General features: G+C 39.9%; 2 protein-coding genes across 5 annotated transcripts in view; one reads left to right on the top strand and one right to left on the bottom strand.

Moving 5' to 3' along the window:
* Nucleotides 1–1,078: 1,078 nt before the first annotated feature.
* urb2 (URB2 ribosome biogenesis homolog) lies at nt 1,079–17,472 on the bottom strand. 3 transcript variants are annotated; one of them, XM_036210779.1, is made up of 12 exons: nt 17,359–17,472; nt 15,737–15,891; nt 14,168–14,344; nt 13,074–14,089; nt 12,828–12,966; nt 10,349–12,758; nt 9,997–10,157; nt 9,087–9,197; nt 7,691–7,933; nt 6,664–6,760; nt 5,329–5,462; nt 1,079–1,860 (listed from the first exon to the last, which is right to left on the bottom strand). In XM_036210779.1, exons 2-12 carry the CDS (start codon nt 15,860–15,862, stop codon nt 1,663–1,665), a joined length of 4,812 nt encoding a protein of 1,603 aa, XP_036066672.1. In that variant the 5' UTR covers nt 15,863–15,891; nt 17,359–17,472; the 3' UTR covers nt 1,079–1,662. The 3 variants fall into 3 exon arrangements, with proteins under 3 accessions (XP_036066672.1, XP_024151601.1, XP_024151603.1); XM_024295833.2 differs by lacking the exon at nt 17,359–17,472 and adding an exon at nt 16,203–17,005; XM_024295835.2 differs by lacking the exon at nt 17,359–17,472 and adding an exon at nt 15,995–16,148.
* A 250-nt stretch (nt 17,473–17,722) lies between these two features.
* abcb10 (ATP-binding cassette, sub-family B (MDR/TAP), member 10) overlaps nt 17,723–24,570 on the top strand; it is an 8,483-nt gene continuing 1,635 nt past the window's right edge. The window contains exons 1-13 of one of the 2 annotated variants that reach the window (XM_024296126.2): nt 17,754–18,153; nt 19,322–19,528; nt 20,340–20,542; nt 21,428–21,562; nt 21,717–21,863; nt 22,037–22,172; nt 22,246–22,341; nt 22,431–22,640; nt 22,725–22,804; nt 22,893–23,073; nt 24,062–24,105; nt 24,322–24,356; nt 24,445–24,503. In XM_024296126.2, the coding sequence (XP_024151894.1) occupies nt 17,754–18,153; nt 19,322–19,528; nt 20,340–20,542; nt 21,428–21,562; nt 21,717–21,863; nt 22,037–22,172; nt 22,246–22,341; nt 22,431–22,640; nt 22,725–22,804; nt 22,893–23,073; nt 24,062–24,105; nt 24,322–24,356; nt 24,445–24,503 (1,933 nt within the window). Of the gene's footprint in view, nt 18,154–19,321; nt 19,529–20,339; nt 20,543–21,427; nt 21,563–21,716; nt 21,864–22,036; nt 22,173–22,245; nt 22,342–22,430; nt 22,641–22,724; nt 22,805–22,892; nt 23,074–24,061; nt 24,106–24,321; nt 24,357–24,444; nt 24,504–24,570 lie in introns of both variants that reach the window. The other variant, XM_024296127.2, reaches the window with a different exon arrangement.

Below are 24,570 nucleotides of genomic sequence, written 5' to 3'. Positions count from 1 at the left end.
ACCTGAGGGATCACCAGATGTACGTGGGGAAAAAAAACAAATCAACACATTTAAAGTTCCACTCCGATCATCCTTTGATCCATTTTAAAAGCCTCCCCAGTGGTTTTTTAGTTATGATTATGTAGTTTTTGGCCTAAATAAAAAAAACTGTCATTTTCTAGGACAGTTTCTGCAGAGCAGCAGTAGTTTATTAGAAATTTGCCTCCAATGTTTGTGAAAATGTTTACACAATCAGTCGCTAGCTTACAGCCCCAACTTTAAATTACTGGTGTGGTCTGGCAATTTCAGACCTATCCAGTTGTACAGTTTTGACCCAGAAAGAGGAGGGAAAAAAAGACATACATGGATCCAGTCATCTACAGCTGGATGCATAACAAGCTTTTCTGAAAGTCTTTTTTGTATGCTCTTGATTCACAACAATGTGAATAAAGTCATACTCAGAAATACAGTTTTAAGCTGAATCTTCTTTATATATGCCAAATCATAAGGAAAAATGCCACAATAACAGTCAAAAACACAAACATTTTTTTTTTATTTTTGAATTGGGTGTCCTAGATGATCTGAAAGGGTCTAACAAGTGAATCATGTCTTTAAGGGCTGTTGATCTAAAAGAAAACAACCGTAAGACACTTCACTTAAAGAATTGATACACTACAACATTTCGGAGTGTAAGTAATCTAACTAGTTTGTTTCAGAAGATGTAGGACACATGTGCTTATGCAATGTGAGGAAACTAAAGCATTGATGCTGGTGGAGGAGTGTGTTTTATGATGATAACAGAAAGACTGCAAAATATTATAAACAAAAAGTGACAGATTTCACACTAAAAGTGTATTGGAATATAATTCTCAGTGCATCGTTTCTGATACGGGATGTGCCATAAATAATTTTTGTACGGTCATTACTTTAAGGTAAAATGTAAGTAAGATGTTGCCTCAGAGCAGAAAAATAATTAAAAAAAATGGAACAGATGATTTCTGTAATGATCTACTACAGACAATTAATTCCATGAATTTTAACTTGCTTTGTATAAACCTGGATTTGAGGATAATACGTGATTTCATCAGAGGTGAGAAACCCAGATATATGACTTTTATTATTCTATCACAAAAAGATTTACATTAATTTTACGAAATGTTAATAGTTTTTGAATATTAAGTTACAAAAACTATTTCTTGTTCATAGTGGTGAGAACATTTCACACAAAAAAGAAACAGCTTTACAGGTTTAAGAACCTGTCCATCCAGGTATTTATTTTCCCCATAAGTATTTATGGAACAAAAAGTCATGGGAAATTGAAATAAACAACCAATCACACGTGACACATGTGGAAACAATTTTTGCTTAAAAAGTAGGTAGATTAAATGTTCTTTATGTATATTTCAGTAAGTCAGATTCTTTAAACTCTGATAGAATCCAGAGCGTGCAGAGGTTAATCGTTCTTATTCAACCATTCACTCTTTTTATTTACAAAACTGATGACAATTTCTAAACTGTTTCACTCAGAACTAGCCAACGAGTCTGGTTCCACTCCTCCTCAGGTCATTTACAAACAAAAATGTTCTTATTCATCCCTAAATGAATTCATAGACGTGACTAACAAAAAGGTGAGTAAAAAATCCAGAGTTTATTTTTCAAAGCTGTACTAGACATTTCACTGTATCAGACAGTGTACTTGTCCTCTCCTTGCCTCTGCGTTTTGTGGTAGTGGGTGTAGCTGCTGTACAGCTCATTGAACACCTCTCTGACTCCCGTGTGCAGCCCGGCCTTAAGGAACCTTATATCCTGCTCTTTGCACAGGTCCAGTATGCAGTAGATGCCTTCTGTCAGATGCAGCTTGACGTCTGATCGCAGAGTGACCTGGAAGAGCAGAGACAGGAAAGAAACAGAAAATTATTAAGATTTATGATATGAAATGCTTTTTTTTACTTTACTAACTTAATAAAACTATCCTGACTGCTGTAAACTCACTTTACTAATCAAGACAATTGTTTATTAGCATTCAGCCATATATTAAAAATACAAACGACTTGGTGTATCAGTCTATGTGGCTCAATGCAAAAAAATAAGCACTTCTCGCCCTGCAACAATGGATGTAGACTGGGATGACAGAATCAGAGCAGCCAGAAAACAAACACCACACAGAGGGACTTTTATCCAACAACACGCAACTTCACAACACTGGGGTATCACAATGACAAAACCCTGTAAACCTTCGGAAACAAAAACACAAGATATTTAATAGTTCCAGCTCATCTATCTCCAGTGCACAAGTTCAAGTAAGACACACCGTGACCTGATGCAATCGAAGTCATCAGACATTTGTTGGTCACCATGACAGTGTGGTGCATCTGTCTGCTCGGTGGTAGTTAAATGCTTAAATAAAATCACCCAATTACAGCCTTTAATATGAGGGAAAAACCTCATATCACAGGTTTGAGCAAACAGAACGAACCAACCCAAAGTGACCTGGAATTAAGGCTTCCAAAGAGTTCCATTTGGAGGTAACCATAGCGACATAATGTGGTTTTGGTTATTCTACCTTATCAGGATGTTATTATATTTCATATGAACATGAGGTGAAGGATAGTATTTGTGCTTTTGTGTTATTGGATATTCTCAGGGAAAAGAACTTATCAGGGCTTAATCTTGTTAAAAGAAAAAAAAATATATATATATATATATATATAAAAGCATAATAAGATGCCAACCACAGGTTCTTTTACATAATAATATATTTTACATGATAATAATAAAATCTTAGTTTGACAAAGAAATATCCTTCTAAACCAGGGGTCTACAACCTTCAACACTTAGAGCCACCTGTCCAGGGTAAACTTTGCCTTCGCCCATCAGTAGCCAGGTTAGGCTCCGGCACCCTGCGACCCCGAAAGGGAAAAAGCAGCCAAGAAGATGAATGAATGAATGAATAGTTTTATTTATTGTTGTTGGTGCATATATGTCAGAAATGTATAAATATTGGCTATTTAAATGCCCTTTGGACCATATGGCGTACTTAAAATCCTTTAATCTCGTCATGGACAGTCCACCTTAAAATCCAGAGCACCATAAGTATGAATTCTGGTTGTGCCTATTGACCTTAAATTGATTTTCTGTGGAACACGGAGCACAAAAATCTGTCAAACTCTTCTATTTTGGAAAAACACATTGGATGCTGCATAGTCTGAAAAAAACATTTCTTTTCAAAGTTAAAACTATTCTATTATCCTTCAACAAAAGACCTGTGTTCTATACATTTTGGGTGAGACACAGCTTTGCAAATATCTTTAAAAATCCAAAGAGCTCCAGAGTGCCAATCGTTTTTTCTGACAGTTTTGTGGATTAAGTTTACTGAATAAAATAGTTTCTGCCTTTTTTATTAACTAATATTTAAATAATTCATTATTCAATGCCTCTAGATCAGAGGTGGGCAAGCATTTTGATTTGTGGACCACAAATGGTTCCAAAATTTCACAATAGGGTCAGACCAGGAGCAGATGTGTGACGTGTTTCGGTAATCCACCTCATAAGAGGAAGAAATAACATGGAATTCAGACAAAGACATGTTAATTTTGATTAAAAATAAATATATTTCTAAAACAGAAAATTATGGAGTTTTTATTTTGAACATTTTTTGGGGAAAATTTAGTGCCAATTGCACCAATGGAACGATGTCCCTCAGAGAAAAACACAAACTTAAATAAATTATGCATTCATGTGCTGTTGGAATAATCAGAAAAATGCCTGTCCGACTCAGAAATGACACATGAACTTCAGAAAAACAACAAAATCTTAAAAAAACAACACATGAAAGCAGAATAACTTTCTAGACAGAGGTCAATGTTTCTATATTGCATCATCTATGAGGAGACACCTGAAATACAGGGTCAATAAAACAATCATTAGGATTATCAATATAATTTATTGCGCAGCATATGGCCCCCACCCCTTCTCTAGATAATCTGGACATGAAAAGAGATCTGGTAATCTAAAATAAAAAAATATGTCAAATTTTTAACGTGAAATGTTATACTTCATATAATCTATGAATAAATACCACAGTACTTATTGTCCATGGTAGGATTGAAGATTTCTTTTTTTGGGTTAGGGACCCTGAACGTAAATGTTCAGCAGTTTTCACCAAACTGACATGTGTCCTTTAACTCTATTCATCCACCTCAATCATATATAAAAGCATAAAAAGGATGTAATGCAAAAAAAGGATTCAGTTTTTAATTTATTGCTTTTTGGTTTCATATTCAACAAACCAAAAGCTTTTTGCTCAAAAGAATTGGGTTTTATGTTTATTAAATGACGTATACTTGTTTAGGTACTTTTACTGCCTTCCTTGAAGGCCCAATGTGATTTACAGTCACAGACCCATTCACACACACATTCATACACTGATGCCAAACACTGGCGCCAACCTTCCACCAAAGGCAACTTGGGGTTTAGTGTCTTGCCCAAGGACACTTCAACATATGGGCAGGCAAGGCGGGAATCGAAGCTCTTCGGATCAGAGGTCGACCGCTCTACCGCTGCACCACGGCCGCCCATTAAATGCAGTATGTTGTGTGGACAGCTAAAAGAATTTAGCTGAATCTGATTCAGGAGCTATAAGAGTCAATTCTGAATACTATTCTAATATCAACTTCAAAATCAACTTTTTTCATATAAAGTTGAATTAAAAGTTAAAAACCTTCTTTAGATGATGACAAATACTCTGCTTTTCTTTAGGGACCAGGAAAATACAAATAAGTGAACTTTTGTTTGAGTCTTATTTGAGTACGGTATTTCTATGTTTTCCTCTAACTGGTGAAGAAAAGTGCTGAGTCAAGCTGAGGGCATAATGGACAGAGTCTGGCAGCAGCAGCAGCCAGGAGCCGCACTCACAAGCCAGACGTGACTCAAGGTTCTCCGGGAACGTCCAGCCTTAAGCTTCCCTCCAGCTCGTGGAGTTACTGTAATCCTGGACCCGTTTACTGAGATTTGCCACATCTACAATTTGCCAAACTGAACTATTTCTCCTTCCATGCCTGTGAGCGCCTCAGCTGTTGAGTGCGGCTGGAAGCAGACAAACTGTGGAAGATCAAGAGGATCATCTGAGCTCCTGCTGCCTCTGTGACGTGTGTGTCTGACTCACAGCTGCAGAAAATGACAGACCGCTGCTTTGAATGGATGAGATAGTGTTGACTTACTATGACTGACTGCAATTATGCCTGCTCAATAAAGGATCTGAACTGCTCTGTCAGAGAATAATAAAACCAACACAAACAGGCCAAAACAAACACAACTATCAGAAGACAATAATTGTGTGGGAGTGTGTACCTTCTGCCGCTCCGTGACGTACTGAGCCACCATGAAGGCCGACAGCGTGGTGAAGCTGTCTGCTGCAGCTGCTATGTGAGAGTACATCCTCTCCGTCAGGATGGAGCACTCCAAGTACACATCTGTGTCTGCACCTTTAGAAGACAAACCGTTGTTGGTCCTTCTGCTTGCACTACAGACTGACCACTCAACCAGAAAGCCTGCAGCTTTAAGTTTAGGGTTCACTTTGTACATTATTAAAATAATAACACAACACGGTGTGTAAAAAGTGCACATTTCTAGATCTAATGCTTTTGATTTAATAATAGATTTTATATAAAATTCCTAAAGGCAAAGTTAATATTTCTTAAAGATTTAATTCATTATAAGAAAACCCCCCAAAAATCAACCGTCTAATGTAAAGCTGAATCAATTGAGCCTAAATTTGAATGATTATTTTTTTGACTCCTAAATTACAAACTTATCTGATTTCCTCCACTGCTGCAAAGTCTTAAAATTAAAACAATAAACTACAAATTTAGTGGAACAAATTATGCAGGTGAATTTCTTAACTACATTAACTTTCTCCAAAAGTACTAATTAAAAAGGAGGTAAATGTAAGACGTTTCCAGACCATGTGAGTCCCAAAACATGCACTAGAAATTTGCAAAATCAAAGCTAAACGACCAAAATACATTATTTTTTAATCAGTTTTATTGACAGTGCAGTAAAAACAGTAAAGTCAAGGGACAACGTAGGTAAAACTAGTGCAACTGGTTAATCTGTGGTTCTCATTTTTTGGATTGTGGGAGGGGTTGTCTTTTGAAAATTCAGAATGGTATAGTTTATTCAGAACTCAATTGAGTTTCAATTAGCAACAACAAAATAAAGGTATGTGAGGAGCTATAGCTTCACCTGCTTTTGGTCAAAGATTTTTAGAACAATTGTGCTTCTTTTGTCATTTTAAAGACAAATTAAACTTGTGAGAGGTAAACCTTATTACACCACATGCCTTCAAATAGCTGTCGACATGTACATGAGCTTTCATTGCTGATTGTCTGGTTGCAAATACAGCAGACTTGTTTAATAGCAAGGATTTACCTTTGCAAAAATGATCTAAAATGGACATTAATGCATTTAGGAGCCAACAATTTAACAATGTTTGATATCAGGAAAGAGCTGGAACATTGTTGTATAAAGTAAAAAGTTATTTAAAAAGAAATACACAAGCTGTGTATAGATTACATTTTTTCCCAGAACTTTAATAAATAACATTAACCTTAGAAAAGAAATATAAATTGACAGTGTCAAAAGGGAGGGTGATATTCTATAATCCAGAGGTAGTAACAGGGTCACCTGGATCTGCGTCTCCTCTCTGCCTCCCTTCCTGCATGATAGAAGCCACCAGACGATAGAAGACACTTAAGAAGGACGGAGCAGCTTTCAGCATCACCTAAAGACACACAGGAGAGACCAGATTTACTACTTTTCTCTTTAATCACTCAAACATTTTCACTTTTCTATTTGATGTGAAAGAGTAGCAGTGTTTGAACATGCCTATCGTTATATGAAAACTGTTCTCAACTAATGACTGAACAGCACATAGAGGTAATTGAGTTGCTGTGACTGGAAGAAAGAAAGAAAAATGATAATAACAAAATCAGCATTCATCTCCTTTCTTTATTTAAAAAAGGAAACAACTTTTCTGTTTCCTGCATCAGTTTAACTACTCTCCTATCCAGTGCTGCTCTGCTTTAATGGCATCTCACCTTTACTCACATCTGACATCACTTATGGGGTTCTTTGCTGTTTAATTCAGTACATATGGCTCCGTACAATCCTTCTTTGTTTGTGTTTCTTTTGACCAAGAAAAAACAACAACTTTTCAACATAAAAGTAGTGTAAAAATTTAATATTTAGACAGAGGCTCCTTGAGAAGGAAAAACATAATTTCCTCTAAAGCTACATAAACTGGGTTGTTTTGTTTGTTTTTAAGGTAACATGTCGCTGATGTTTGAGCAAACACCTCAGGCGTGACGTAGATGCATTTTTTCAGGAATTTTTGCAGCACATCTTTGAGATGCAATATGCTCTGGCTGAAAGCATCATTTCTTTGTGGAACAGCGGCTTAGCCTCAGCATGTGTCGAGACCAGGAGTAATTACATTCCACTTGTTGGAAGTTGTGCAGAATGGGAAAGGAAAACGTCAAAGATCTGCTTTTAATATGAATTTCCTTACTAGAAAGTTGCGCCATGACAAAAAGCTCACTGATTTAAAATGTTATGGGGCATAAAGTTTGCAATTATGTAATATGTAATAGTTTTTAAAATGATTTTAAGTAACATATGTAACTTGATGAATGGTACTCTTGTGTTTCGGTACCTGAGGATGACACTGGAGGATGGCAAACAAGGCCTCATGAACAGCCAGGAACACAGCGTGGTACGCAGGCGGCTTAAGGTGGTCTAAAGGGAGCGACTGGAGCGCGCCGAGAACCAAAACCACATGATGAGGGTTGGTAATGAAACCCTCTCCACAGCGCAGCAGTGAGGTCAGTGATGTTACCGTGGGAACAGTAAAGGTAAGAGTCAGCGAGACATCCTGACTGGATGATCTGACCAAGAACTGCAACACAAAAAAAGAGTGAAGAAAAGAGACAGCTAAGAGACTTATGATGAACTAAAGTGAACATGTCAGGAATACTTATATTGATTTTTAAATCATTTCTGAGCTCAAATCTTTACTTAAGTTTTTATATTTACAGTCATTCTAATTATTTTTTTTTTTTTAAATTCAAATTTGCTTTGCTGTATTTTTTAAAGCTAATACAGTGAATCTGCTTGGAAAAAAATCCTAATATTGTTAATGACTTCTCAACTTTCTGTGTGAAATCTTTCATTTGTTTCTTACAATATTAGAAGAGAATACATACAATAAAAAAAGACATTCAGATAATTATTGGTCGATATAAGTTGTTGTAGGAAATCACACTGACTAGAAGAGAAAACCTAAACAAAAACAAGTTGCTAATATGTCGTTTTGAGACTTAAGTGACTATTAAACCCTCAGTGCATAGTTTGCAATAATTATATAAAGTCTGACATAGTAAATGTAGCAGCAAGAAATTCAGCTAAGATGTGAAGCAGTTTCCTGATAGACAGGAAGTTGCTGGTTATATCTGGTTAATCATAAAGACATAAATTGATGTGTTTTTAAACATTTGTTATGTTATAAATCAAAACACTGTTTTAATGAAGAGAATGATTTATGATTAAAACAAAAAAAGTAAATAAACACAGATTAAGAGCTTCTTCTTTACATATAAAGATCTAAATAAATGTAGTTCTTATTTGAATTCTGCCTGAAAAATATTTCGTTATTTGTCTTAAATGTTTTCAACTGCAATGATTTTCCTTGAACTTTAACAGAACAATGATCCAAAGATTTTCAACAGCACTGCTAATATGTATTTACTTTGCAAAACAGCGCCTCCTAACAGCAAACCAAGGAACTGCATTCAGATTTTGTCTTAAATATTATTTTTCTTCCTCATGTTTGATACCAAACATGAATGAGCCACATTCACAGAATTTGTTTGCACATATTTTCACTGGAAGCGTCACAGGTCTCAAACTCCTAAATGATTTTCAACTAACCTCCCATTGAAGCTCCCTACTGGGTAAACACACCTGATCCAGGATGCTGGACCACGAAGCCTGGAGTCTGACACCCCTGAGGTAAATGTTTGAAAGTGAGAGTTTGGGGGTTTTGTACTCACCACCATAGCTGAGATGATCTGAGGTGCTATGAGCCACAGCGCTCTGGAGCAGCTCTCTGGTAGCTGACAGCAGGACAGCAGTTTAGCTGTGATGACTCCAGAGAGCACCTCCTGGAAGGAAATCAGAAAACACATCCAAATGTTTAGGAAGACTTACATTTGTATTGACAGTGTTTAATTGCCACAATAAAAGAGTTAGCATTTGCTCTTAATTTGATTCATATTTTGCATATTTATGCATTTTATTTTTGTATATTTCTGAGGGGCGGAGCCTTTGTTAGACTGTTTTGCACGGAAAAAACTTTTGTTGTAAAGCCACTTGTTGAGTTCCATATGGCAAAAGAAATTAATCAAAGAAGATAGAAAGTTATGATCCATATAACAAAAAGACTGAGAAGAAAAGACGTTTTAACGAAGCTGTATGGTGAAGTTTTCTTGCTTTCTTTTTTTTTTTTTTTTGATGAATGCAGCCAGTGAGGTTTGCATTTTCATTTTTTGTTCATGTAACTTGTTTTATCAAAACTTGTATTTATGTTATTTATTTGTGTGTTAGTTTGACGGTGACTTTGTGGACAAAGAAGATGAATAAAGTAATCAGTGAAACAAACTGCAGTCCTATTTCTTCACAGGAGAGAGTATTTTAATAGTCAAAAAAGAAAGCAATTCCTTTATTTAAACCTTAAAATATTCTGCCATATGTATAATTATCATAAAATTACATGCATTTTGTAACATCTAACAAAAACAGTGAGTCAGCTTGTGAAAAAAATATTTTTCTTTGTTATTCATAGCATAAAATGGACCCTAAACAACATAAATTAATAAAAAAAAACTGACTCAAAAGATCTACAAAGTTTAGGAGTTTTAGATACTTTATGTTTAAAAGTAATCAGACCTGATCTGCTCTTACCCTGCAGTTTCCTGCCCTTAGCTTGCAGATATCCAGCCTGTCCTTGATCATGAGTAGAAGCAGGTTGAACTGATGTGTAGTGCTTCTCTCAACCAGATGGCTCAACAGCTCCTGTACCGTAGGCTCCAGATCCATGACACCAGCAGGTGACAGCCAAGGAGCTGAGAGCAGAGCGACAACATGCAACATTTAAAAAAAAAAAACCCTAAAGTACAGAGTGCACAAGTAACAAACTTTTTAAATACGAGTTGAAATCACGATGCTGGATCTTCAGGGGGAAAATTAAAGTTGTCCCATTAGATTAATTGCTCATTTACCAAATTATGAGTTGTGACAATACCAGACAGATCACCTGTTAGCAGCTCGTGCACAGCCTGCAGTATTTGGGTGTACAGCTTGTCCAGCTCTGCATCATCGCTGGCCTCTCCTTGCTCCATGCTTCTGCTCATCTTCTCCACTGCTGCATAAAACAAAGACAAGAAGCGCAGAGAGGAAACCAGGAAGTCTGTGGGCCTGGAGGCAGAGCTCATTTCTCTAATGATCTGTTGGCAGAAGCTCTGATAGAGAGTCATATGAGTGAGAACGAGCTGATCTTCCCCTGATAACGTGGCCATCTCGCAGCGCAGCATGACTGTAACGACTTCCACAAGAAAAGCTTGATTGAGAGTTGTGGCAGAGTGGGGCTTCAGGACCAGCTCCACAGCTGGTGCCAAGGAAGCAGTAACACATGTGAGGACTTGAGTTAAAATTTGATCCATTGGCTTGCTTCTTCCTAAGTTGGTGATCATCGCCTGGGAGAAGGAAGTCAGGATGGCCAACAGAACATGAACAGATGCTCCAACACTAGACTGGGTGACTTGCCTAATTGCTGCTTCCTTAGCAGTAAGAAAGGAAGCAAACTGGTCCAAGTTGAGTCTGACGCTGTTGTTTCTAACAATGATCAAGTTGACCAAAGATAGGATGAAGTTTTGGGCTGCTTTGACAACATCCAGCCAGTTAGCGCTGCTTGAGGCACGAGGTTTTACACCGTCACTATGCCAGAGGAGAGCGGAAACAGCAATCTGCAGCAGAGTACCGCTGTGGATGAGCTTCAAAACACCTCGGAAGTCTTTAGCCTCCACGAGACAACCGAGCATCCCAAGCAAGTGTCCCAGGAGGTCGGCGTCCCCTTCAGCTTCAGGAGAATCCACGCTCCTCTGGTCAGGATGTTGAGAGGTGGATGCAAAAATAAAGAACAAGAGGAGAAAGGCAACGGAAAGGTCCTGAGCGCCCATTCCGTCTGGGTTAAGGTTTGTGAAGATTCTCAACAATCTCATCAGTTCTTTAGTTTGTGCTTCTGTCAGCAGCACGAGCACGTCACCCGTTTGAAAAGAAGCCAAAACGTCCTCAACTAAAGCTCCGGTCATCTCTTGAGTAAACATAGTCTGTGCAACATCTTTCTGCAACGGCACACTTTCCGATTGTTTCACATCCAGCGTCAGAACTTTAGGACAGACCTTTGGAATAGTTCCTGCCTTGAGGATATCAATCATTCTCTGCGTGAGGAACCAAACCACAGCAGAGAACAGAGAAGGCATCTCTGCCAGAACTGGGCTCTGCAGAAGCTGTGAGGATATGAGGGAGAAAGTCAGGCAGTTTGATGGCAGATCTTTGGGTCCTTTCATCTGTCTGAGAGTGGAAGTGACGAGGATGTGTGCGATGTGGGCAACATCATCTCCACTCATGTAGGGAGCGATCAAAGGCAAGTTGGATGCAACGAGATTCCAGTGTGCGATAGGAAAAGTTCTGTCTTCCACGCTGCCTATCTGCCCATCCCAAACCACCTCCTCCTCCTCTGCTGGCTTCACCTCAAACTGCAGCTCAGATAAAACAAACTGGACCGCTTTCTTCAGCAGAGCTTCGGCACTTGGCTCAGAGATTAAAGTGTCATCTAACAAAACCTTCTTCATCTGCTGTAAAGTGAGGAGTTTGAGCAGCAGGACACTCATGCAGGAAGGACGGTGGACTGATGGCAGGAGTGATCCTGAAACAAGAGTCTCCATGTGGGCCAACAATGGAGAGCTGGAGGGAGCTTCAGCTTGGCTCATGGGCGCCGTCACAGGCAGGTTGACTGATGTGTACTTGCTGCAGTAGATGTGGAAGAGCGTGTCCACTTCCACCCAACTATATCTGAGCAGGAGAGCTGCTTCCTGGGCTTTTTGCATCCAGAGAGATTCAACTTTTGACACTGAAGTGCTCTTCAACTCTTTCTTTTTGCCTTTCTTTGTGACCTTTTGAACTGAATGTGCGTTTGGTTTAGATGTTGTCTCTGCTGACAGCAGATGTTCTAACTCTTTGATTATCTGCTGCATTTCCTCCATCAGAGCTTGGCTTTTCCGAAGTAAAGGCACAGGAGAGGCATTATCGAGAGTTTTCAGACTGAATAGAATGACATGAAGCAGCCGACTGAGAGAGGAGAGTTTCAGTGACGAGTCTTCTCGCTCTTCCTCTGCTCCTTCAACCTCCATCTTCTCAAGCTCCTCCCTCTTCTTCTTCACCATGCATGTCTTGATGCTTTCCAGCACTGAAGAGCAGATTTCCACAACCTGAGAAGGGGGAGTTTCCAGAAGACAGCCCCTGAGGGATGCAATGATGTCCCCAGGGAGCAGCAGAGGTCTGCGCTCATCCAGAGCTGGCTGACAGATCACAGACAGGAGCGCAGAAAAGAGACGAGGCAGCTGACGGAGCTTAGTGTAGGTCTGGAGGAGACTGCAAACCACGAGCTGTTAGGAAAACAAACATGTTAATCTCATGAGGAGAAAAAAAATGCAGTGCGTTTAATCTGTTCACACCTGTCTAGCTCGCTGCACTTGAACTTCCATGTTCTCTGAGTTTACCCAAGCTAAAGATAACAGCTGCTCCAAGTCTGGTTCAAGAATCAGGTGGTTGAGACTCAAAAGCACCTTCAGACAGCGGTACCATGAAGGGATGCTGAAAGAAAACACAAATACGACTTCACTCTGTGTTAAATACACAATGATGGGGGATACTTGTTTTAATAAACAGGTGAAATGATGTCAAGAGAAGCTGCTTTTTACCTGGGCTTTGCCTGGGAGTAGAGAAGTTGGGCAACACCTCTGTAAAAGTTGAGCTGAACTTCTCCATGTCGGATTCTGTCAGCAGCTACATTATAAATGTCAGCCGAGAGAACCTGGCTGAGCAAGGACTCCACAGCCTTCAGAGCCAGGCTCCAGCTCTCCGGGCTGCAGGAGGCTTCAGGGGATGCTTCAGTTTCAGAGGAGTTCCCGTCAGGATGGAGATCTAAAGCTGGGGTCAGTTTGGTGAGGAAATAAAAACAAAGCATCCTTTGCTCCTCGTCTGTGTCTCCCTTTCCTTTTCTATAGCTTTCCAGGAAAAACTTAAAAAACAGCGACAAGGCGTCACTCTTCACAGCGAAGTACAGAGACGGCTCACAGTAACCCCGGGCGTTCAGTTTGCAGAGCAAAGCACTGACTGGTTTTAAAGGCCCTTTAGGCCCTCCAGAACCATGTTTCCCAGAATCCTCTTTGGACTGCAAAAGCTCCCCCTTGTATGTGGCAAGGTGCTCGTTAGGAAAGAGAGCTGCTTGAAGGATGGAGTCGATCTTGAGGCGGATGTCTCTGCGCAGGTTTGAGTCCTGACAGTTCAGAATGTACCTGAGCAGCACCAACGGCTGGACGAGCTGGTTGGTGACCACAGTGAAGACTCTGTTGGGGTTAGCTTGCTGTCGCTGCACCGACAAATAGCATGAGAGCACCTGCAGCAACACTTCAAATAAATTAGCTGAAGGGAAAGATTTCTTCAACTCAGGTGAGGACAGGTCAGAGTCTGACTCTGGCTGGTTTGGTGGAGGTGTTGTGCATGCTATCTTTGTGTTGCTAGGCAACGACTTCAGCATCTCATGGCAAGCCAATGTGGTCAACTTGGACAACAGACTGACCAAAAGTTCATACTTTGTAGTGAAAACAGACGCAAGTACAGGAGAGGAGAGAATCCCCCGACACACACTGAGGATGGTCAACATGGAGACCGGCGCTTGGCCGTGTGGACACACCTCCAGATGGTCGAGCAGCAGCTAATGGTAGACAGAGAAAAAGCTGTCAGAAATGACTTCCCACAAGCCCCAGCTGTTTACATGCAACTGTTGGCATACGTGTGCAAAGTTGAGCCTGAGAGTGACCGTTTTTCCCTGTTTGAGGAACGTCTGGAGCTTCCGGCTGCGGAGCACGTCATCGAGGTAACGCCACAAGCCCTCCAAAACATCCGGTGAGAGGTCCACCTTTTTACTGTGCCAGACAGTGAGGGCATGGATGCACCAGTCCAATAACACCTGCAGAAAAGAAGCCTTTATTTTTGGAACGTGTGCTGCTGACCACTTGGCTAGGTTACCCTTGTAAATGAGGTATTGATCTCAACGGGTTTTTCCCAGCTAGTTAAACAAAGGTTAAATAAAAATTAAAAAAATTAATAAATTAAGTCCAAGTGTTACTGAGAAGAAACAGACGTCATCTTCTGTGACCACGATTTGCAGCAGGGTAAAGAAAGTATTTGGCATTTTTGCAAGTTCTCCCAGAAAAAAATATGAGGGAGGTCTGTAATGTTCATCATAAATACACTTCAAATGTGAGACAAAGTATGTTAAATACAAAAAAATTATAAGAATTCAGGAAATTGTGTAGGATTTTTTAAAATGATGCAGAAAATAAGATTGTGTTCCTCAGTTTCTTCTTCTTTACGAAGATCTTCAACTCTACACTCGTTACCTGTATTAATGTCACCTGTTTGAACATGTTACCTGTATAAAGACTCCTGTCCCCACCCTTGAACAGTCAGACGAAAACGTGTCCATCATGGCCAAAAACAAAGAGCTGTCTAAGGACACCAGGAACAAAATTATACAACTGAACAAGACTAGAGTGAACCGATCTACAATACATAAGCACCTTAGTGAAAATAAATCAACTGTTGAAGCAATTATTATAAAAATGGAACAAATACAAAATCACTGAAAATCTCCCTCCACCTGGGGTTTCATTCAGGATTTCGCCTGGTGAGGTACAAATGATCTTGAAGATGGAGAAGGAAACACCTCAGAACTACATGAGAGGAAACTGGTCAATGGCCTGAAGAAAGCTGGGACCACAGTAACAAAGGCTACTATTAGTAACACACTAGGCCATCAATCCTGCAGAGCGCCAGAGGTCCGCCCGGTTAAACCAGTACATATCCACGCCTGCCTAAAGTTAGCCAAAAACCATCTGGATGATCTGGGAGGAGGTCATGTGATCTCTGCAAAGGGAACAGGATAACTGATCCGTGTGAAGGAAAGGGCGAGTGTATGGAGAGATTCTGGAACAAAACCTCCAACTACTGAGAGCAATGAGGACTAAACTTATCTGGATCTTCCAGCATGAGGATGATCTCTAACACACTGCCCAGGCCACAGGATCTTAGAGTAGTATAGCTCACCTCAACCCAATAAAGAAATGTAACCAACCAGGGTTACATTTCAAAGTATTGATGTGACCTTCTGTTAATGACAAAATAATTACTTTCTACACCTTTATTTAAATAAATTCAATACAATTTTCTGGATTCCTTTTTCTACATTTGGTTAACCATTCTAAGTGTATTTGTGATGACCATTACACACATGTCATTCTAAGTGAGGCAACTTCCAGAATCAGTGGCTGCAAAATACTTTTTTTCTACTCTGTCTCACCTGCTCCTTGTTGGGTAGCAGACACTGAGAGGAAATCCAAGCAAAGCGCGCCAGCTTCAACTTATCCTCCCATGGAGTCTGTGGACTTCTGAGTTTCAGGTGGATCCCAGAGTAGATAGCAGCCATGGCTGCAGCTGTTTGGACACAACCCCGGGCTGATGGAGAAAAAAAAAAGGTAAATCAGACTTTACTTATTCAACAAGCCATCTGATTGAAGCTCAAATGTGGAGCTACAAATAACCCTCAGAATGTACTTCCCTCGTGGTTCCGCTTAAAAGATCCCATTCAGTCTCAGAAGCTAAAGTGTATGTAAAGTAGTGGACTAGCTAGTCAAACACGCGCTACTTTGTTGCTTTCTAAACAAACTATCTATTTTATTTTTATCTAAACACACACATAAACATGCTTAAAAACAAGCTATTTATTAATGTTATAGTATATGTTGTTTTATATAAATATAACTCACAAATCTACTTCAGTTCCGCACGTGTCTCCTGTTTTCTGAGCCGTATGAACTTTGACCCCGCCTCCAAGGCAAAAGTAATCAACGGTCGAAATCATCGATCGCCTTTTTTTATTCTGTCTTTTTCCATTATTTCTGACTTTATCCTTTGTGTTTTTTCTAATATTTTTTTTTTTTGTTCTCATCAAAATACCTTAGACTGCCTAAAATATAGTTTTGTGTTGCTGTTTGCCCAGTATTTTTTTAGAATCAGTGGCAGGGGCGCCGCTAGGAATTTTGGGCCCCATGAAAAAAATTTTTTTATAGGACCCCTAACACAGAAGCGAACTGGCATTAGGGGCCTTTGTGGGCCCCCTCAGTCTGGGCCCCTGGTTTGGAAACAGCACAAAACAGGAAAGGAAACTCTCCAGGGGGAATGCAATCAGCCGAATGCAGCATCATGAAGACCACCTACAACAAGCAGTGCTGCACCAGAGCTGAAGATATCAAAGGACCTCAGTCGTCCAAACAACGGACTCTTCTCTCTGTTGAGGTCAGGGAAGCATTTCTATTCCTTGAAGGCCAACATTCCAAGGAGGGGGAGGAGATTATTCCCAAAGGCCATTTGGGAAACCAGAACACCTAATCTCCTGGATGTCTACTCACCCCACCACAAAAACATTAGACCATTTTACCACGGCTCTTTCTAGACAGGAACTGTCCCAGTTCTATGCAATCTGTACAAAGCAACGTCACTTTACACTGTGAACAATTTGTAAACATGAACATAACACTTTAGTGACCTTAAGTAGGCTATATTGCTATATATTTATTGAAATGTATTTTTCTACTTAATTACCTAACTTTTAACTTTATCTGTTGTCATACTTTTGAACAGTCGTGCATTTTATATTATATTATTTATATATGCGAGAAATAAAATTTGAATCTGAAAAAACAATGATTCAATTGTATTATTATCCGTTGTTATTTTGTATTGTATATTCAACAGCGGTGCACAAAATCTATTTTACTTGAGAAAACTTAAGGAAAAACGAAAAATTCGATCAATCGGTGATTGTTTGCTTTTGTCTGGTGATCTCTCCTTATGTCATCAGCCGCTGAATTCCCCGTCGAGGTGGAGGGATCGTACCTCCTGTACGGAACCAGGCAGGGTCACCTTTTCTCTATCTGTGTTCTCCACTCCTTCTCCATGCTCTTCGGTTTCTTTTTCTCCGGGGCGGGCCTGAGCGTCAGTGGCCGAACCCCAGCCCGGCTGCGGGCGACAGCTGACGGTGACAGGAGGGTGTTTTTTTTTCTCTGCTCCCCGATAACAGATAAAGTGGAGTTGAAGGCGGCTGTCACGCACAGATAAAGTGCACAATAACCGCCTGAAATCTGGAAATGATCGACAACAAACTTCACAGTTGAAGCCACCGGGATGCGTGACCTCCTGGCTTGAACATGCTGGATATTTCAACACACTGGATTTTTGGTCTCTGAATCTGGATGGGAATATAATCGTTGATTGGTTGATCATTACTATTATTTATTTCAATTTGATCAACTCCGATCATGCGGCTCTTGCTCCGCGTGCCGATCTGCACGCGCAGGATGCAGATGTGTAAATTAAAGCTGACCCAGCCCCGGTTTTGGATGGATTATGGTCCGAGGCTCTTGGCTTCTCCCCGGAGAAGGTCCTCCGTCCACCCGGCACCTGATGCCTCTCCCTGGGGCAGAGCCCTCACCTCTGTCCCGCGCCTCCATCCGCTGTCGGGCCCCTCGCTGCTCTTTCTCAACCCGGCAAGCCGGGTTAGGACAGTCCGGCACACACCTGTTGCCTTCAGCAGCTCCTCCTCAGAGGTGGAGAAGAGCCGGACGGACGCACAGGCGGCGCAGACCCCCACCAGCGTCCCCCTGGAGGACGTCAAACGGATCTTAAGACTCGCTCATCCGGAGAGATGGAGAGTGGCAGGTGGGCTGTTCTGATCCAGCTACAGATCCTTAAAGCACACACACAAAAGACTCATCTAAGATGTTGTTTCTGACTATATTCTTCTGTTAAACTATCATTTTCTTTTCTTTATTAATGCACTTTTCCCAGCCAGATTGCATCACTGCATTCCTTGTAAAGGGTGACAGTCACACCTTATTTTTTTTTGTATCTGATTCATCTATATTGAGGTGTAGCAATGAATTGAAGAATTGATTTCTATTCCTGTGATCAAACCAGTTCAATCTGTCTGAAACAAGTTGTTAATCGAATCGACCTATACCTTTGTAAAATTTTTCCAAAATGACATAAATCGGTTATCCACATTGGCAATTTTTGAGGCATGGTAGATTGGTTATAACGTAAGAACAACCAAGTGACATCACAGTAGATAACACAAAATATGATTGGGCCATCATTACAGAAACAATTTAAATTTTGCAAATAATGTTCTGTTTAGAATATTTTTATGTGGCAAAACACATAAACTTGCACACTTGGTGGCTGACTAAATACTTTTTAGCCCCTTTGTATTTGATTTACACTTCATTATCCTGCAAGAGATACAAGGAATATGGAAATCTTCCCCTGCACTGTTGAGTCACACTGGTTGAAGTTTAAGCTAAAGATGTCCTGGATTGATTTTAGGTTGTGATCACATCATTCAAAATGAAATGTACGGACAACCACAAACTATGATTTGAATCAAATCATTGTTAAAACAAATTGTTACCTTTTTGTGAAGTTCTTTTCTTTTTGCCACATAGAATATTCACATTTCTGTAAATATAGAAAAGCTTTAAAGAAGGAAATGTGATTCTGTTCATCACCTGCATAGCCCTTGATGATATTTCTGTTTGTTTGCTATAAAAACACAGTTTTCGGTTTCAGATTTAAGCTACTTGTGGCTTCTCAAAAAGCAGAACTGACTTTTAGGTTTCATATTCTTTCATTATAAGACGCTGAAATACTGATTTAAGTCTTCTTAAAAAGGGCCCTCTTTGTTGGTCCTGTCTCTTGATGTTTTGGAAGTTTTTTTTTTTTATAAATCACATAGCCATCTATTTCTATGTCTAGATTCATAAAGATCTCATATATATATATACATATATTTTGTGATCCTGATCTCTCTTTATTTGATTTGACCCAGCTGCTGTCGGCTTCCTGACCGTCTCCAGCACAGTGACCATGTCAGCTCCATTCTTTCTTGGCAAAGTGATCGACACCATTTACAGCTCTGGAATGGACATAGAAACGATGAATGCCTCCCTCACATCCCTTTGCCTCATGCTGACGGGAGTTTTCCTGTGTGGCGGAGCAGCCAACGCCGCCAGGGTCTACCTCATGGAGGTTTCAGGTGAGAAGAAACCACTGTTGACACTAATCTGTGCAAAAGGGAACTTTTAGCACTCATATCTCTGCAAACTGGTAAGTAAATAAAGGTAAAATGAAAAACCAACATGACACATTTCTCTTTTAAAATTATTTTTATAGAGTCAAGCATTTTAAACAACACACCAGTGTCTTTGAAGTCTTTTCAGTGTTGAACCACAGATGCATAAATCCTGACAGCAGAGTGTGGTTTTATGGAAAATGATTTGCTGCACTACTTCTTGTCAGTCATTGCACAGGTGCAGGGAGTTCCTGAAAATAGCAAACTCCACATTTATGTAGAGATAAATGGCTTCTACCAGCAACCTTTACAATAAGACCTTGTTTTATGGAGAGAAAATAGACTCACCCCAATTTGTGCGTGCTTTGATTCAAATCGCTTGTTACACACAAAATCTGAGGTGAGACTCTCCAAGATTCGTCCATGAGTGATGCGTTTAAATGCTGCTAGAATGCTGGGTCATCAGATTTCTTTTCAGCCACCTTAAACTTAGAATGTGAATAATATCTGGTGAAAGTTGACATTTTCCCCATTTTCTTAATGTTGAAGTTCACAAGGATCAGAAAAATCTCTTCTTAATCATTAACCAAATCTGTTTTCTTATATCGTGAAACATTTATTTTTGAATGTGACTTTGATTGGTTTGTTTTAAGCCATTTTCACCAATAAAAACAAAGGAAAACACAATAAAAACATCGATGTATCAGACATTAATTCATAAATTGATTAGAAAATAAATACATTTCCATGTTTCTTTTTTTTGTTCTCTTCTTAGGCCAACAGATCATCCGTAACCTCCGAGGTTCCATCTTCTTGTCCATTCTAAGACAGGAAGTGGCGTTTTTCGACAAGAACCGGACCGGAGAGCTCATAAACCGGCTCTCAGCTGACTCTGCCATCGTGGGTCACTCCATCACAGACAATCTGTCGGATGGGCTGAGAGCCGTGGCCCAGGCGGTTGCTGGTGTCAGCATGATGGTGAGTGAGTGTCTCCTTAAGGTCCATCAAGATGTTCTTCAGAAACGGAATATCACAAAAAACAGCCTTTAGGTCATTTTGTTTAAACCTAAAGAGCATGAAGCTACTTTCTACAGTCAGGTTGACTGGGTTTAAGGTCAAGTGTGTGGGAGAAGTCATCTCAAACTTGCCAGAAACACCTTTGCCAGATAATAGCAGAAGGCCACGCCCATTTTTGCTCACGAGGAACTAGACATGATTTTTCTTGGCATCATCTGTGTTTCTCCACGCTGTCCTTCCTGTTGAGCATACGTGCTGTGAGTTTCCAGCTGCATTCCTCATCCGAGAATACGCGGCTGTTGTATAGCAGGTTTGCCAAAAGGGCTTTTATTAGTAACAGGAAATTAGGAGTTTTTCCCTCCAGTGCACCTGTTTGGCTGCAGATACTGATCAACATGTTTCTGTTTGAGCAGGAGCTTGTCAAATCCAATGACTCTTTCCTCCCAAGCCCTTTATCTTGTTCAGCTTCCGGGAGAATTTATTGCCCAGCTTGGACTTTGACTAAGTTCTATCCCATTAGTTCTGTCTTGTATAACTGGATCTGTGTAGTAATAAACTATAAAAACTGTTTCTGTTTGTGCCATCTCATCTGATGCACAACCATAGCAGAAAACATGATAGCTACCTTAAATATATTTATTTTGTAATTATGATACAGTGCCAGTAATCATTTTTTCAATTAATGATCATTACTTTATTATTTTTGACAGACTTTCAATTAAAATTCATTAAAACATTTGTATTCATACATTTAACATTGAAATTTCACATATTTTCTTTTCTTCTGCATTGAGTTTCTCTACGTTTTAGATTGTCAATATCATTTTTCTTCCTCTTGTCTTCTAGTTTTACGTCTCTCCCACCCTGGCGAGCTTTGTGCTGCTGATCGTTCCACCCATGGCTGGTCTGGCTGTCATCTACGGCAGATACCTTCGTGCCATCTCAAAACGCACACAGGACGCGCTCGCACAGGCCACACAGGTACACAAACTGCCTCAAGAAGTCAAATGACAAATTGTCTTGGCCTGCACAATAAATCAAAAATGTATCGACATTGCGATATCAGCTTGTGTGATATACATATTGCAAAAGACTGCGTAAATCGTGAGGATTTCTAATAAAGTGGTGTTTGCAGTTGGCAGAAGAGCGAATCAGCAATCTACGGACGGTCAGAGCTTTTGGGAAGGAGCTGTCGGAGGTCAACGCTTACAAACAGAAGACAGACTTTGTCCTCAGCCTGGCTAAGAAGGAAGCCAAAATGAGAGCGGGTTTCTTCGGAGTGGTAAGTGCAGGTTGCTTTGTTGTGATGCAAACCCACAGTTGACAAATGACTTGTTGCACACGGGCTTCTGCTTTCTGGCTCGACACAAAACCACGTCGCTGCAGGAACTACGCCTCGCAATGGCAAACAGCCGGTTTTCAGATAGATGTAATTTGCGTGCATTTGTGTTGCAGACTGGTCTGAGTGGAAACCTCATGATCCTGTCAGTGCTCTACAAAGGAGGTCTTCTGACGGCCAGTCAGCACATGACTGTAGGAGAGCTCTCATCGTTCCTCATGTACACCTTCTGGGTTGGCATCAGTATTGCAGGTAACCCTCTTAAATCTGACATTTTTAAGTCCATTTTTTGTACATCAAAGTGTGTCTTACATTTTCCACTCAGGACTGAGTTCGTTTTACTCTGAGCTGATGAAGGGTTTTGGAGCAGGATCCAGACTCTGGGAGCTTCTGGAGAGAAAGCCTGAGTTTCCTCTAGATGGTGTGTTCTATGCAGATGCATCCCTGCAGAATATTCCTAAAATACCGTGTGTTTTAGTCAAGCTGAAACTTGTTTCTCTGCATCCACAGAAGGGTGTGTCCTTCCCCCAGAGCAGCTCAAAGGCCAGCTGGAGTTCTGCAATGTCTCCTTTGCTTACCCGACTCGTAAGGAGGCTCATATCTTTCACAACCTCAACCTCCTGGTTCCAGCCGGGACCATCATGGCTGTAGTGGGACCCAGCGGGTCAGGGAAGTCCTCGCTGGTGTCACTTCTTCTCAGGTTGTATGATCCTGACACAGGTGAGAGTACGAAACAACAGATCTGCTGTTGATTTGTGGTCACAGATTTCACAAACAGCGACCTAAGAGCTTGTTCTTCTGCAGGAGTCATCACCATTGACGGACACGACATCCGGGATCTGAATCCGTACTGGCTAAGAGCTCATATCGGAACTGTGAGCCAGGTACTAATATCGATTAACACTTTGCATCCTCGTTCTCGTGATGTCCGTTTATGATATACAAAAAAATGTTTTACGTTTGTGTTTCTAGGAGCCGGTGCTGTTTTCCTGCTCCATCAGGGACAATATAGCATACGGTGCTGTGGACCCTGATGCTGTGACCACAGAGGACATCTACAGGGCCGCCAAAGTGGCTAACGCTTTTGACTTTGTCCAGAGCTTTCCTAAAGGCTTTGACACGGTGGTGGGGGAGAAAGGAGTGCTGCTATCAGGTAAAACTCTGAGGTGGAAAAAAAACAGATGGTCTTCTCAGAGGTCAGCTTATTTCTGCGGGACTGAGGCTGCTGAAGACATTTGTTTATTACGTCATATTCTTTGATCTCTGAGTGTGGAGGACTAGAATGAAATAACTACAACACATTTCAATAAGTACAAATTGTGAAATAAAATAATATCAAATCAAATAATGATGTGGAACAATTGCTTTACTAAAAAACAAGTTGTTGTTTTAATAAGTAATATGAAAGATTAGTATGCTCTAATTTATTAAACTTCAAGATTGTAAAATCTAAATTCAAATTGATTTTCCCTGATAAACTAAAGAACAACTGTTGGACATTGATCCTTTGACAAAGTGCATCTCTGTAACCAACCATAGCTGATAGCAACGCAGAAACAAAGCTATTATACCTAGTTATACGGTTCAAAAAACGATGTTTTGCAAAAAACACAAATTTTGTAAAAACAAAAATATTTATTGTTGGCGGGAACGCCATCTAGAGAGGGATTTGAAAAGAATTGTGAAAAAGAAATCTTTTTTAGAAATGAATGTGCACTCATTATTGAATGTCATTTTTCTTCCTTTGAAAATATATTTCTAAAGAGTTGGAAAATTAAATGTTTTTTTCAAGAACTCATAGTTATTTGTCCCTTATTTATATATTTAGTTAAAATGTTTCATCCAGTTATTCCATATTTTGCAAATAAACTTTATAATCTGTGCACTAATGTCTTAGTTTATTGTAATTAATGACCTGTAAATTATTCAATAATTTATGTCAAAATACTTTATTTCTATTTCTGAAACACTCAAATTTCTCCGTAAAAACAAATCATAGAGCCCTCTCTTTCAGATCAGCATTTAAAAATATATTTTTTTCTTTTGTGTTTTTTTAAAGAGTCTTACAGGTGAAAAATCCATCTATTAATGTTTGGAGCATTTCTTTATGTTTTGCTGTTTATTGTGTGTGTTTTCCTCAGGTGGTCAGAAGCAGAGGATAGCCATCGCCAGAGCTCTGCTTAAGGTAAATACTACAGCATGTGTGTGAAAAAAGGAGTCTACATTTCCTGAAATACTGGCATCTTCTGCATGAAGATTTTCCCTTTTATCACATTTCTGTCATTCTCAATCATTCCATTAATGCAACCAAAGTAGACAACAGTGAAAATTTTAAAGCTTATATTTTTTTGTATGAAATCCTGCTTAAGTGTTTACAGAAGTTTGTGCTTTATTTTCCCAGAATCCAAAGATCCTACTATTAGATGAGGCCACCAGGTGAGAAGCACTTGCTGCTCTGTCTTCTGCACTTTGAATATTCACTCTTTGTGGGCGTAATAACGTTTCCCGTCTTGTATTTCTTCAGCGCTCTGGACGCTGAGAACGAGTCTCTTGTCCAGGAGGCATTGGAGCGTCTGATGGAAGGTAGAGATCCCTTTAAAAAAAAAAAATGACCCTCCTGTGTCTGTGTAACTGATTCATAAGTCAGCGC

The sequence above is a fragment of the Oryzias melastigma genome, linkage group LG3 (genome assembly GCF_002922805.2).
Source record: "Oryzias melastigma strain HK-1 linkage group LG3, ASM292280v2, whole genome shotgun sequence".
NCBI classification, from domain to species: domain Eukaryota; kingdom Metazoa; phylum Chordata; class Actinopteri; order Beloniformes; family Adrianichthyidae; genus Oryzias; species Oryzias melastigma.
This window is presented reverse-complemented; position numbering and strand designations above follow the sequence as displayed.

Bases quoted from the DNA above. Each gene is read 5' to 3' on its own strand.
- urb2 (XM_036210779.1), bottom strand. From the start codon at position 15,862: ATGGCTGCTATCTACTCTGGGATCCACCTGAAACTCAGAAGTCCACAG. The intron at 6,761-7,690 runs GTACCGAAACAC...GTGTGTCTTTAG, and splicing joins TCCTCCAGTGTCATCCTCAG to GTGATGCTGAAAGCTGCTCC. The intron at 5,463-6,663 runs GTGACCCTGTTA...TGTCTTCTAAAG, and splicing joins GAGAGGAGACGCAGATCCAG to GTGCAGACACAGATGTGTAC.